Raw genomic sequence first — 13,701 nt, forward strand, 5'->3', positions numbered from 1 at the left:
GAACCCCCCCCCCCCCCCCCAAAAAAAAAAAATTAACAAACACCTCACCATTAAATAGTTCACTACACAAACATACAATAATTGAACCAAAATCGAACATGCAAAATATTAAAACACAACAATTTCTAAAAATCAAACTAGTGCACCTAATCAAACTAATTAGCTATTAATATTTCAATTTTCACTATTTCAGCAATCATGTTTTAAAAGAATTTCATACGTCTGGAAATTGAAATATATCTAGGGCATTCTTATTTCATAGACCACGGGTCTACGGACAGAAACATGATGCTGTTCAAATCAAAATGCCAAAATAACTCTTCAAACAACAATTATACCACCATTCAGCACTTCGTTGCTAAAAAAACACGATTAAATCAAAACACCAAATTCAAAAAAAAAAAATCCTACATCACTATCAATCGATTAGCAAAAAGAAAAACCATTTAAATGGATCTAGAAATGATCGAAACTTGATTTTAACTAACCTTGTGAAGCAACAACGCCCCCTTAGCAGCTGCAGACGAAGAACGTACTAAAATGGCATTTTTGGGAGAAGTTGTTTGAAAGTAGGAGTTGGGAATTGAAGAGGAGAGAGAGGGTTTTTTTTGGATATTGGAATAAGTGGAGGGGGTTAAGTGTATTATATTAAATTTATAAAGTTGTATAAATAATGAATTGGTCCCTTGGCCCACGTGTGGGCCCCACTTTTTTAACTTTTTACACTCTAAACCTAAAAAATAAATCAAAAAAAATTAAGTGGGTATTTGCAAATAGGACTGAAAGAAGACCAGTTTGTTGCTAAGATGTTTTTACGACCAAAAGAAATAAGAGATTTGAATGCAAGAAGAGTAGCTTCATCTGTACTAATATTGAGAACAGTGGATAGTGAAGTGTGGACATGGATTAGCAAAATGAAAACCGCAAAAGAAACGAGAAGATTGCAACTTCATCCCATAACTACAGCAGATTGGTTTCTCTTTTTCCTAAAACAAGAATTGATAATGCAACTTCTTTCAGTCCTATTTGCAGCTGGATTGGAATCACTTGCAGTTCCCGACACCATCAATTCACAGCTTTAAACGTTTCTAGCATGCAACTTCAAGGTACCATTCCTCCACAACTTGGAAACCTCTCATTTCTTGTTTCCCTCGACATCAGTAACAACACTTTCAATGGAGAATTGCCAGAAGAGTTGACTCATTTGCAGAGGTTGAAAGTGATTGATTTCAATAGCAATAACTTTACTGGTGCCATTCCTTCATTTTTAGGTTTGTTAAGGAACCTTCGGATTTTGCTCCTTTCGAGCAACCAATTTTCAGGGAAAATTCTGTCTTCCTTTTCCAATATAAGAAAGTTGAAAGTGTTGATATTGCGGAGTAATTTTCTGGAAGGAGATATCCCTCGGGAGCTCGGTGATCTATGTTACATGACTTTCTTAGACCTTCGGGATAAACTGCTGACTGGATCTATACCACCATCAATATATAACATTACACCAATGGAAATATTTGACCTCACCTCCAATAATCTTACAGGTAAGCTTCCAACAACTATATGTGACCATCTTCCAAACTTGAAAGAGCTTTACCTCTCAGTCAACCACTTAAATGGCGTTATTCCGCCAAACTTGGGAAAATGCAGAAAGCTTCAAAAACTGTCATTGTCTATCAATGAGTTCAGAGGAAGTGTACCAAGAGAGTTAGGGAACTTAACAGCTCTTACAAAATTATATCTTGGAGGACTGCACTTGGAAGGTAGTATTGTATTTCTTTACAAGAAATCTTAAATTTTCTCCTTTTTTCTCTTCTGTAGGCAGCACAAGAAATATGTATTAATTTTTGTTAAAAGTTTAGGCCTCCATTCGATTTGGCCTTAGGCCACTAATGTGCTTGAGCTTCCCTGTTTACTAAAGATATTGTAGTTTATGTAGCATATTTAATGTGTCCATAATAATAGGAAAAAAGCATCATTTCCACCCCAAACTATAGTCGAAAAGTCGAATTCACACCTAAATTATATAAGTGACCTATTACACACCTTAACTATAAAAAAAAGTGATATTTTTTACACCCTGTTAGACATTACACCACTTGCATGTGGTGTGGCGTTTTACACGCGCTGCCACATCAGCACCACGTCAGCATAATCCGAAAAATAAGGAAAAAGACATTGTTTCCACCCTAAACTATAGTCAAAAAGTTGAATCCACACCTAAACAATATAAGTGACCTATTACACACCTTAACTATAAAAAAGTGATACTTTTTACACCCTGTCAGGCATTACACCACTTGTGTGGTGTTTTACATATGCTGCCACGTCAGCACCACGTCAGCATAATCCGAAAAAATAATAAATTTATTATTTTCATAATTTTTCTTTTTTTTTTTAATTTAATTTTTTTCCATTCTTCTTTAATGTCTAAAACCTCCATTGTTGTCAATGTCCAAAACCTCCATTACCTCCATTACACCATATTCACCACCATAAACTTTATCCCACCAACAAAATTACCATAACAATTAATTTCTTCTAACATTATTCTTCATCCGAAACCCATCGTCTTTTCTTAAAAAAAGAAAAAATCGCAGCTATAATGGCCATTATTGTTTGAAAAAATGGTCACTCGACTGTTGGCCTCTGTGTTTTAAATGGTAATGACAAACACATTTCCGTATTTTTTCTATTTGTTTTTCAGCTATAATTAAAAAAAATCTAATATAGTAGCAAACTACATTTTTGGATGGATTAATAATTAACAGACAGAGAGAAGAAAGTCGATGATGAATTCAACTTTTTCGATGAGAATTCATCGAAAAACATCCATGCTACAAAATTTTATATTTTTTATTTTATATAATTTGATTTTGCCCGTTTAAACATCAAATACAATTGATTTTGTTCATTGTGAAATTGACATTGATTCGATGAAGGTGGAGGATGAATTGTGTTATTTGAGGATGGGGTTAGAATTTGGAGGTGGGGTGATGAATTAACTGTGTTGGTTGGGGTGTGGGTAATGATGAGGAAGATGCTTTGGGATTGGGGTTAGAGTTTCAGGGTGGGGGTGATGAAGAAGATGATGATTTGTGGGTGGGGGTGATGAAAAAGATGATTGTTTGGGAGTGGGGGTAGGGAGATGGATGCCGGGGGTTGGGGGAGGAGTATTTTAATTTTTATAATTTTTTCTTTGCATTAATTTTTAATTTAAACACGCCAAATTTTATTTAAATAATTATGAATTTTTCCACGTCAGATCTAGGGAGTAAAAAGAATCACTTTTTTACAGTTAAGGTGTGTAATAAATCACTTATATAATTTAGGTGTAGATTCAACTTTTCGATTATAGTTTGGGGTAAAAACAATGCCTTTTCCATAATTTTTTAGCCGTTTACTTTTGTTATTTAATAGGCTGGACGCGCCTAAAATAAGTGTAACATACGCGCCTTAAAATGGGGGTCGCGGGGAGGTAATAATATCACTTTTATATAGTTAAGGTGTATAATAAGTCACTTATATAGTTTAGGTGTGACTTCGACTTTTCTTGTATAGTATGGGGTGAAAATGATGTTTTTTCCCATAATAATAATAATGTTCATAGAAACTATTACAGAAAGATTTTAAATATTTATTTACTTAATAATGTACTAATAGTATGAAACAACATAATATTATGTCAAAAAGGGAAGGAAGACGTCTATAAATAAATTAAATAAAATAGTAAATTTAAGGAACCATTTTGAACCTACCCTCAAACATAAGGATATACATTTGTTATTTTTTCTCACATTTTAGGTAGAATTTTAACCAAATTCTGTCAAAGTTATTTTTATGAAGGATGAGATAAAAGTAATTGATATTTGTATACCAAAACTTAGAATAGTGACTTTGGGTAATGAACACAAACATAGATGGTCATCCATAAAATTTACTCCATCTTTCAGATTTGGAAGAGCTTTATCTCTCATCCAACAACCTAGGTGACATTATGCGTGGAGTAACTGGTAAAGTTGTTGTCATGTGACAAGGATGTCACGGGTTCAATCCATGGACATAGCATCTGCAAAAATGTAAGGTAAGACTGCATACAATAAACTCTAGTGGTCCTTTACTTTCCCAAATCCGTGCATAGCGGGAGCTTTATAGTGTACTGGGCTACCTCACATTTTTTTAAAGAAAAATACAGAAAGCTGTTAATGAGTTCTTTGGAATTGTACCGAGAGAGTTAGTCTACTTAACAGCTGTTACAATTTTTTTCTTGGAGAAAAGCACTTGGAAGTTTGCAATTGCTTTCCTCTATATTTTTTTCTCCTCCACCATATTGGTACTCATACATTTCACTTTCTTGACAGGAGAGATACCTGTGGAGCTAGGCAATCTTAATAAACTACAGTACCTGGGATTAGACATAAATGAGTTTACTGGTTCCGTCCCTTCGAGCATTTTCAACATGTCATTATTGAAGATCCTAGCACTTAAAGAAAACAAGCTTTCAGGTACTCTACCTTCAGATTTAGGACTTGGAATGCCAAGCCTAGAAGAACTATATTCTGGATCCAATAATCTGAGTGGTTTCATATCTGCTTCCATCTCAAATTCCTCAAGATCCAGAATACTTGATCTCCCAAGCAACAGTTTCACAGGTCCAATTCCTGAATCACTTAACTTAGAGTACCTTGAGTTTCTAAACTTGGGCGGGAATCATTTTTCCAGCGATTCAGCACTGAGCTTCCTGACATCTTTGACAAACTGTAGGAAACTAAAAGAAGTTGGTTTTGCATAGAATCCATTGGATGGTGTTTTTCCGGCATCTGTTATGAATTTCTCCGACTCTCTACGAGTTTTGGAAGGACATGGTTGTAAATTGAAGGGCGTCATTCCTGAACAAATTGGAAATCTTATAGGACTGATAAATCTGAATTTGTTTGACAATGAGTTGACTGGACATATTCCAAATACTCTACAAGGCATGCTGAACCTTCAAGAACTTTTCCTAGGTAGCAACAAGTTTGTAGGTATCATACCTGATACTATCTGCAATTTAAGGAATCTTGGAGTATTACACTTGTCAGAAAGTCAGTTTTCTGGTTCAGTGCCACCATGCATAGGGAACGGTATCAGTTTGAGGTATCTTTATCTAAACAATAATAAGCTGAATTAGAGCATACCTGCAAGCTTGTGGAGACTTCAAGATCTATAGAACTTGATGTTTGGTCCAATTTATTAAGTGGGGAAATTCCTCAAGAGATTGGCAATTTAGAGACTGCAACAATCATTGATATTTCAAAAAATGATTTTTTTGGTAAGATCCCTAGCACTTTAGGGGATCTAGTTAAATTGATTGATCTTTCTCTAGCACATAATAGATTGGATGGACCTATTCCAGATTTATTTGGCAAAATGTTGTCCTTGGAATTCTTTGATTTGAGCCATAACAATCTTAGTGGAGTAATTCCAAAGTCACTAGAAGCTCTTGTGTATCTCAAACAACTGAACATCTCATTTAATAAACTCAGTGGAGAGATTCCTTCTGGTGGTCCATTTTCAAATTTCACTAGCAAATCTTTCCTGTCCAATAACGCACTCTGTGGTGACTCTAAGTTTAATGTGTCACCATGCGTCATCATATCTCCCAAGAGAAAGAAGCCAATCTTGGTTCTATATGTCCTTTCTGGAGTGGGTAAGCTATTTCTTGCATTATCCCTCGCATATGTATTTTTAAGATTGTGAAAGAAGAAGAAAAATGTAGGTCAAGCAGATGTATCTCTAGTAAAGGGGAATGAAAGAATTTCTTACCATGAACTTGAACAAGCAACAGAAGGATTCAGCGAAAGCAACGTGCTTGGTAACGGGAGTTTCAGCAAGGTCTACAAAGGGATACTTAAGGATGATACTCTTTTGGCAGCAAAGGTATTTAATGTGAGATTGGATGGTGCATTCAAAAGTTTTGATACAGAATGTGAGATTTTGCGAAACCTCCGCCATCGAAATCTTACTAAAGTCATCACTAGTTGCTCCAACCTTGATTTCAAAGCATTAGTATTAGAATACATGCCGAATGGGACACTTGAAAAATGGCTATATAGTCATAACCTTTTCTTAGACATGTTCCAAAGATTAGATATAATGATAGATGTTGTATCTGAGATGGTCTATCTCCACAATGGCTGTTCAAGTCAGGTGGTACATTGTGACTTGAAGCCAAGTAATGTTTTGTTAGATCAATAAATGGTAGGTCATGTAAGTGATTTTGACATTGCTAAATTATTGGGTACAGGGGAGACTTTTGTCCAAACAAGGACAATTGAAACCATTGGATATATTACTCCAGGTATTAAAACTTTTTAAAGCTCCCTCATGTTCGTAGTGTTAGGGCATGAGATTTTGATCATAGACAGATGAATGAAACATGTTGTTCAAGCTAGTCCATACAAGTGAAACTGCTTCGGACATATGGAGTGCATGCTGAAATCATTACATGCTAAAATTATTACATAAGCTGTCAACACATGGATAAGAAAAGGATGTTCACACGGCTATATGAAGATAATTGGAGCAGTTAGATTTTGGGTAGATCAAAAAGTCTACAAGGCAGAAAGATAAAGAAAAAGAGTCCTACTCAATTTAGAAGAAGGAGAGATGGTTACAACAAGGAGTGAGTTACTTGAAAGAGTCCTACAGAAGATAAAAGTAAAGAAGAAAAAAGACTGCATCTGAGGGAGCATATATAGACGACAAGATGCATTCAAATAACCATTCATGCACTGATAAGAAAATCAACAATCAGCAAAATCATTCACAAACTTGAAGAAGAACCTAGTTCTCACTTAGTATGTTTTAGACTGCTTGTAATAGGAAGGTTTCTGAGTTGTAATGAGTAAATTGTTCTAGTCTCAGTATTCTAAGCTGAGTTAGGAATCACGTCTTCAAGTTACGGAACTCGAAGACTTGGGAACACTTATCTTGGGAAGATTTGTGTTTTTGTAGTAATAGAAGTTAGAAGTTTTAATTCCTTGTTTACAAGAAGTCTTGTAATTGTGTTGATTGTTGAGGCTCAAAGTTATAGTGAAGATTAGGGTTAAATCCTGTAGAGGTACAGGTCGTGGGTTTTTACACCTTTCTGAGCCGGGTGTTTTCTACGTAAACATTACTGTGTTCAGTTTTTACTTCTGTGAACCACATATACTTACTTATTCCACAGATAGGCAATCAGTAGGGATCATACTCTAACAAGTGGTATCAGAGACGGTTGTCTTACTGGTCACAGTGAAGGTCAATCCACTACTAGACCCCCACTCTTTCATGGTACTCATTTCATCTGGCGAAAAGCCAGGATGGAGATGTTTATTCAAGGAGAAGACTATGAATTATGGGATAGGATTATTGAAGGTCCTACTATCCCTATGAAGACAAAAAATGGTGTGCAAGTCAAGAAAATAAGGAGTGAGTTTACTGCTGATGATCTTTTGGCTTTAAAGAAAAATGCTAAGGCAAAGAATATCCTAGTCTGTGGTCTAGGACCTGCTGAATACAATAGAATATCTACCTGTACCACTGCTAAGCAAATATGGGATGCCTTAGTAAATGCCCATGAAGGTACCTCTCAGGTAAGGAAATTCAGGATCTCTCTCCTTTTTATTGAATATGAAGAGTTTAAGAAGAAGGAAAATGAATCCTTGCATGATATGATGACAAGACTTACTACTCTAACAAATGAGTTAACCTTCTTGGAAAAAGTCATCACTGAAGAAGAACAAGTAGAGAAGGTTCTGAGGGTGCTACCAAAGTCAAAATGGAATGTTAAAGTCACTGTAATCAAGGAAGCAAATAAGGATCTCATAGGTATGACTTTGGATGAACTAGTAGGGAATTTAAGAACCTATGAAATAGAAGTTGATGGCATTAAGGAACAGAAGGCTTCTAAAAAAATCTTGGCCTTGAAGGCTTCTGATAGTGATAAAGAGATTGAACTGGATAAGGAAAAAATTGCCTTTATAACAAAAAACTTCAGCAAGTTTTTTAAGAAGAAGAAGGGAACAGGTAGCAAGAAGTGGTCCAATGACAATCCAAATGGATGTTACAAGTGTGGAAAGACTGATCATCATATCAGAGAATGTCCTCTCTGGGAAATAGAATGGAGGAAGGAAAGAGTTGAAAAAGAACAAAAGGCCAGGAGGAAGGAAAAGGAAGAACATGCCATGATAGCTGCATGGGGATCTGACTGTGGAAATGATGATGATGGAGTTGATGAGACAGCATTTATGGATTTTGGAGACTCAGACATTGAGGAAGAAGATGATTCTTCTGAGGTAAGTTTACTTGAACTAAAAGAAAAACTGCATTTTTTTTCTAAAACTAAACTTGTTTCCTTGATGAGTGATTTAATTGAAAATTTCCAAGAATTAACTTCTGATAGGGATAAATTGTTCAACAGTTTTGCAAGTCTTAAATTTGATTTCATTGACTTAAAAGTTTGCAAGCAAAATGTTGACAAAGAAAATTGCACTCTCAAGGAACAAATTACACTGCTTGAGTCCTCAAATAATGATCTTAAGTCTGAAATCCTTAAACTGACTCTCACTGACCATGGGAAAAAGGCCATAAGTAAAGAACAAGAAAATGTTGAACTTGAGTTAACTAAGTACAAACAAGAATGATATGACTTGACTGAAAAGATGGATAAGACGAGTCAAGAGGTAGCAAGATTAAAATTGGATCTATAAAAGTCAAACAGATGGACAAATTCTTCAAGAATTGTTCATCAGCTTGGTAAAAGAAATCACAATGAAAAAGCAGGATTGGGTTTTTATAAAGAAGCTGATAATCTTCAAGACTTATGCTATATTTGTGGCAATCTTGGATATCCTACTACTGAATGTCCTATGGTTGCTAAAAGCAGATATCAAAGTCTGAACCTGGAAACCAAACTTTCTCAGACCAAGAAAACAAGCACTAAAATTAGTCTGAGAAATAAGTCAGTCTACTTGCTTCCTGCTTGGACTAGAAGGAGTTTAATTCATTCTTTTACTAACAAAGCAGGACCCAAGCTTGTCTGGGTTCCTAAGTCTAACCATTGATTTCTTGTGCAGGAGAAGGTAAAGGGAAACAAAAGGCACTGGTACCTAGATAGTGCTTGCTCAAGACATATGACTGGTGACAAGCAAAAGTTCCTTTTACTGTCCAAAATAGATGGTAGGGGAGTCTTTTTTGGAAATGAAAAAAGGGAAATCATAACTGGAGTTGGAAAAATTGGCTCATCTGAGTCAAAAGCTATGGAGGATGTTTATCTTGTGGAAGGATTGAAGCATAACCTGCTACGCATTTCACAATTGTATGACAAAGGTAATAAAGTAATTTTCACTGCTGCAGGTGTTAAAGTCAAAAGGATGGACACCAAAGAAATTGTGATTACTACAAGGAGATACAGAAATGTATACAAAGCAGACATAATGGCAATACCAGGACCTAAGTTGACTTGTCTAAGTGTAATAGAAATTGATCCCCTCCTTTGGCACAAAAGACTTGGACATGCAAGTCTGAAATAACTGAACATATTTTCCTCCAAAGACATGGTATTGGGACTACCCAAGACCAAGTTTAAGGAAGAAAAGTTATGTAGTGCATGTGGAATGGGGAAGCAGGTAAAATCCTCTTTCAAGTCAAAGATCCATGTCAGCACTACCAAATGTCTTGACCTGGTTCATATGAACTTGTGTGGACCAATGAGACAATAAAGCAAAGGTGGAAAAAAGTATATTTTTGTAATTATTGATGTTTATTCCAGGTTCACCTAGACTTTGTTTCTAGCCTCTAAAGAAGATGCCTTTGATGTCTTTGAAATCTTCATTAAGAAAATAGAAAAAAACTGGGCACTTCATTAGTTTCCATAAGGTCTGACCATGGAACAGAATTTGAGAATGCAAAATTCTTAGATTTTTGTTCATCAAATAGAATAGATCATAACTTCTCAGCTCCTAGAACTCCACAACAAAATGGAGTGGTAGAAAAGAAGAACAGAACCTTAGAAGATATGGCTAGAACAATGATGCTTGCAGCAAATGTTGCTAAAAACCTATGGACTGAGGCAATAAGTACTGCAGCATATGTCACAAACAGATGCATAATCAGACCCTTGTTAGAAAAGACTCCCTATGAATTACTAAAAGGTAGAAAGCCTAACATTTCTCACTTTAGAACTTTTGGTTGCAAATGTTTCATACATAATAATGGTAAGGATAATTTGGGAAAATTTGATATCAAAAGTGATGAGGGAATCTTTTTAGGTCATTCACTTCATAGTAAGGCTTACAAAGTTTTAAACAACAGAACTAACTATGTTGAAGAAAGTATGCATATGATTTTTGATGAGTTTTGTGTTAAGACTAACCTGCAGGAAGAAAGCGACACTGAGGAACAGGTTACACAACATGTTCCATCGACTGAAGCAGTCAAACTTAGGGGAACTTTCACAGGGGGAACTAAAGCTGAAGGCATAGTGTTAGGGGGAATTAAGCCATCAACTGCTTCATATCAGAACATTAAAAGTATTCCAAGCAGCTCACTAGGATTGATCCCAAAAGGATACAAGTATCAAGGTTCGCACCCCATTGAGAATATACTTACTAATCTCACTTCTAGAATCACCACAAGATCTGGATTGAGAAGTATGTGTGCATTCAAGACATTTTTGTTAGAAATAGAGCCAAAGAAAGTAAGTGATGCATTGCTTGATGTTGATTGGATCATAGCCATGCAGGATGAATTGAATTAGTTTGAGAGAAGCAAAGTATGATATTTAGTTCCTCTTCCAAAAGATAGATCAGTCATTGGGACTAAATGGATGTACAGAAATAAAGTTGATGAGCATGGAACAGTCACAAGAAACAAGGGAAGACTGGTAGTTCAAGGATACAACCAAGAAGAAAGAATTGACTTTGATGAGACTTTTGCTCCTGTAGCAAGACTTGAAGCCATAAGATTGTTGGTTGCCTTTACCTCTTACAAGGAGTTTATTTTATACCAGATGGATATAAAGAGTGCATTCCTAAATGGCATTCTCAAAGAAGAGGTTTATGTGAAGCAACCTCCAGGATTTGAAAGCAGAGAGTTTCCAGATCATGTGTACAAGCTGGATAAGGCTTTGTATGGGTTGAAACAAGCACCAAGGGCCTGGTATGAGAGATTATCAAAGTTTCTTCTGGAGCATGGACAGACCAGAGGTAAAATTGACAATACCCTTTTTTTAAAAACTAATGGAAAGGATTTATTAGTTGTGCAGGTGTATGTGGATGACATTATTTTTGGCTCAACCAACATGAATGTGACTCATGACTTTTCTAAACTCATGAGTTGTGAGTTTGAAATAAGCATGATGGGGGAGTTGAATTACTTCCTGGGTCTTCAAATAAAATAGTCAGCATCAGGAACAATGATCCATCAACAAAAGTATGTCAAAGAGCTTCTCAAGAAATTATCCATGGAGGAAACTAAAGAAATAAGTACTCTTATTACCACTGCCACAAAACTTGATCTGGATGAAACAGGTTCTGATGTAGAACAAAAACTATATATAGGTATGATAGGGTCTTTATTGTATCTCACAGCAAGCAGACCTGACATTGTATTTAGTGTAGGACTGTGTGCAAGGTTTCAAGCTAATCCAAAAGAATCCCATCTGAAGTCTGTAAAAAGAATCTTCAGATATTTGAAAGGAACTAGTGATCTTAGGTTGTGGGATCCCAAAGGTAGTAACTTTAATTTGGTAGGATACTCTGATACTGATTATGCAGGATATTTGGTGGACAGGAAAAGCACTACATGTATGGCACACTTCTTAGGATCATATTTGATTACCTGGTCCACAAAGAAATAAAATTCAGTAGCTTTGTCTACTGCTGAGGCTGAATACGTTGCTGCTGGGTCATGCTGTGCTCAATTGTTATGGATCAAACAATAACTTCTAGATTTTGGGGTAGATGTAGGTTGTGTTCCCATATTTTGTGATAACACAAGTGCTATAAACATAGCCAAAAATCCTATTCAATATAAAAGAACTAAGCATATTGATATCCGTCATCACTTTCTTCGAGACAATGTTGAAAAAGGAAATATATCAATTATGTTTTGTTTAACTGAGGAACAAATTGCTGACATTTCACTAAGGCTTTGAGTAGGGAACACTTTGAAAAAAAATAGGTTAGCATTGGGGATGATTAAAATTGTATAAATCTCCTTCAATGATTGACTAAAATATGTTATGCCTGAGTTATTGTTGATTAATTCAGTCTTACACATTTAGTTGTGTGTCCTAATTCCAAGATTTAAAGCAATATGATATATCTGTGTGTTGTTTTTTTTGATAGATGGATCATCAAGGCAAGAGTGGTCATGGACTAATCAAACACAGGTATAATTATTGTTTTCCATAGTAGCATTAAGAGAAACAGGTCATCTACATGGTTCCTTCTATAATGATTAAAACCACCAAAACCCAACAGTCATCTTCTTCAAAAGGCTGCCAGACCTTTTATATCCGTACTGAAGCTTTACATCAGCATGTTTCTCCAAAATCACAGTCCCTTCATCTTTTAACTTCCCTCTCACTCTTCTTAAATACACCTCTTTTTTCTCTTCTATCTCCACTTCTCCTTCAACCTCTGAATATTCAACATACTATGGCATCTTCTTCCTCTCCTCCTTCTTCTACAAAATCTGACATTAATCCTTCTACATAACTTATTCTCCACCTAAACATCAATTTACCCTCACTTATCCAACCCCAAATCCTTCTCAACCTATCTGATTTCCTATTCTTCAATACCTTACCACACCCCTTCTCTTACTCATCTTTCAAACCCTCACTCTTTCCAAAACCCTTACCACTATCAGTAGATCCTCTTCAAATCCTTGATCGAGATGACATTCCAATTGCCAACCTTATTCCTAGACGGTCAAGATCGACTCTGAAACAAAAACCCTCATTTATCGCCATTGATATCGATGATGATACTCCTGAACACTCTTCTCCCGTCATCCCTTCATCTCAAACTCCACATACTCAGAGAAGAAAACAACAAGAAGATTCTTATTTGGAAGAGAAACTTAGGGCAAGTAAAAAAAATGAGTCATGCCGAATGCTTCTCCTCCCCCGTGTGATTGCTCTCCTGACATTCTCATTCGCTCTAAGAGAAAGCTGAAGCAGAAGTATACCATAGCTAAAACATCAAAACCATATCTCTCTCATAAAATTTCCCCTCTCTCACTCCCAAAGCCTCCACATCTTCAAAATCCACTGTCAAAGCCTCTACTGACAAAGTCTCTACTGAAAAGCCTCTACTCCTTCTAAAGATACTCCAAAATCTGTATGACTTCCGAAGAAACAGGTCCCCAAACCTGGTCCTTCTGTCTCATCTGCCTCAGATTCAGACTATCTTCCTAACACTTCTTCTGTGCCTTCTGATGATTCTGATATTGATATTAATGTTGATACACCTGCTGCTAAAGCTTCTCAGTCAGACCATGTTCTGCATTTTTAGAAATGAAAGATGGTTAGAGGTAGGGTTGTCACTGGTTTTAGGGGTCCTGATATGGAAACTTTGGTCTCCAAATTGAGGGCTCAGGGGTGGTCATCCTTGCTTCTGTAAGGTAATCATCAAAGAAGGTTTGGAAAAGATGAAGTCTATGAATTTTATACACATG

The 13,701-nt window shown here is 36.0% G+C and overlaps 1 protein-coding gene across 1 annotated transcript; it reads left to right on the forward strand.

The window, feature by feature from the left end:
• Positions 1–1,093: 1,093 nt before the first annotated feature.
• LOC107857964 (probable leucine-rich repeat receptor-like protein kinase At2g33170) lies at positions 1,094–4,786 on the forward strand. The gene is made up of 2 exons (XM_047407766.1): positions 1,094–1,757; positions 4,356–4,786. Exons 1-2 carry the CDS (start codon positions 1,094–1,096, stop codon positions 4,784–4,786), a joined length of 1,095 nt encoding a protein of 364 aa, XP_047263722.1.
• The last annotated feature ends 8,915 nt before the right edge of the window (positions 4,787–13,701 follow it).

Source organism: Capsicum annuum, chromosome 2 (genome assembly GCF_002878395.1).
Source record: "Capsicum annuum cultivar UCD-10X-F1 chromosome 2, UCD10Xv1.1, whole genome shotgun sequence".
Classification (NCBI taxonomy): Eukaryota; Viridiplantae; Streptophyta; class Magnoliopsida; order Solanales; family Solanaceae; genus Capsicum; species Capsicum annuum.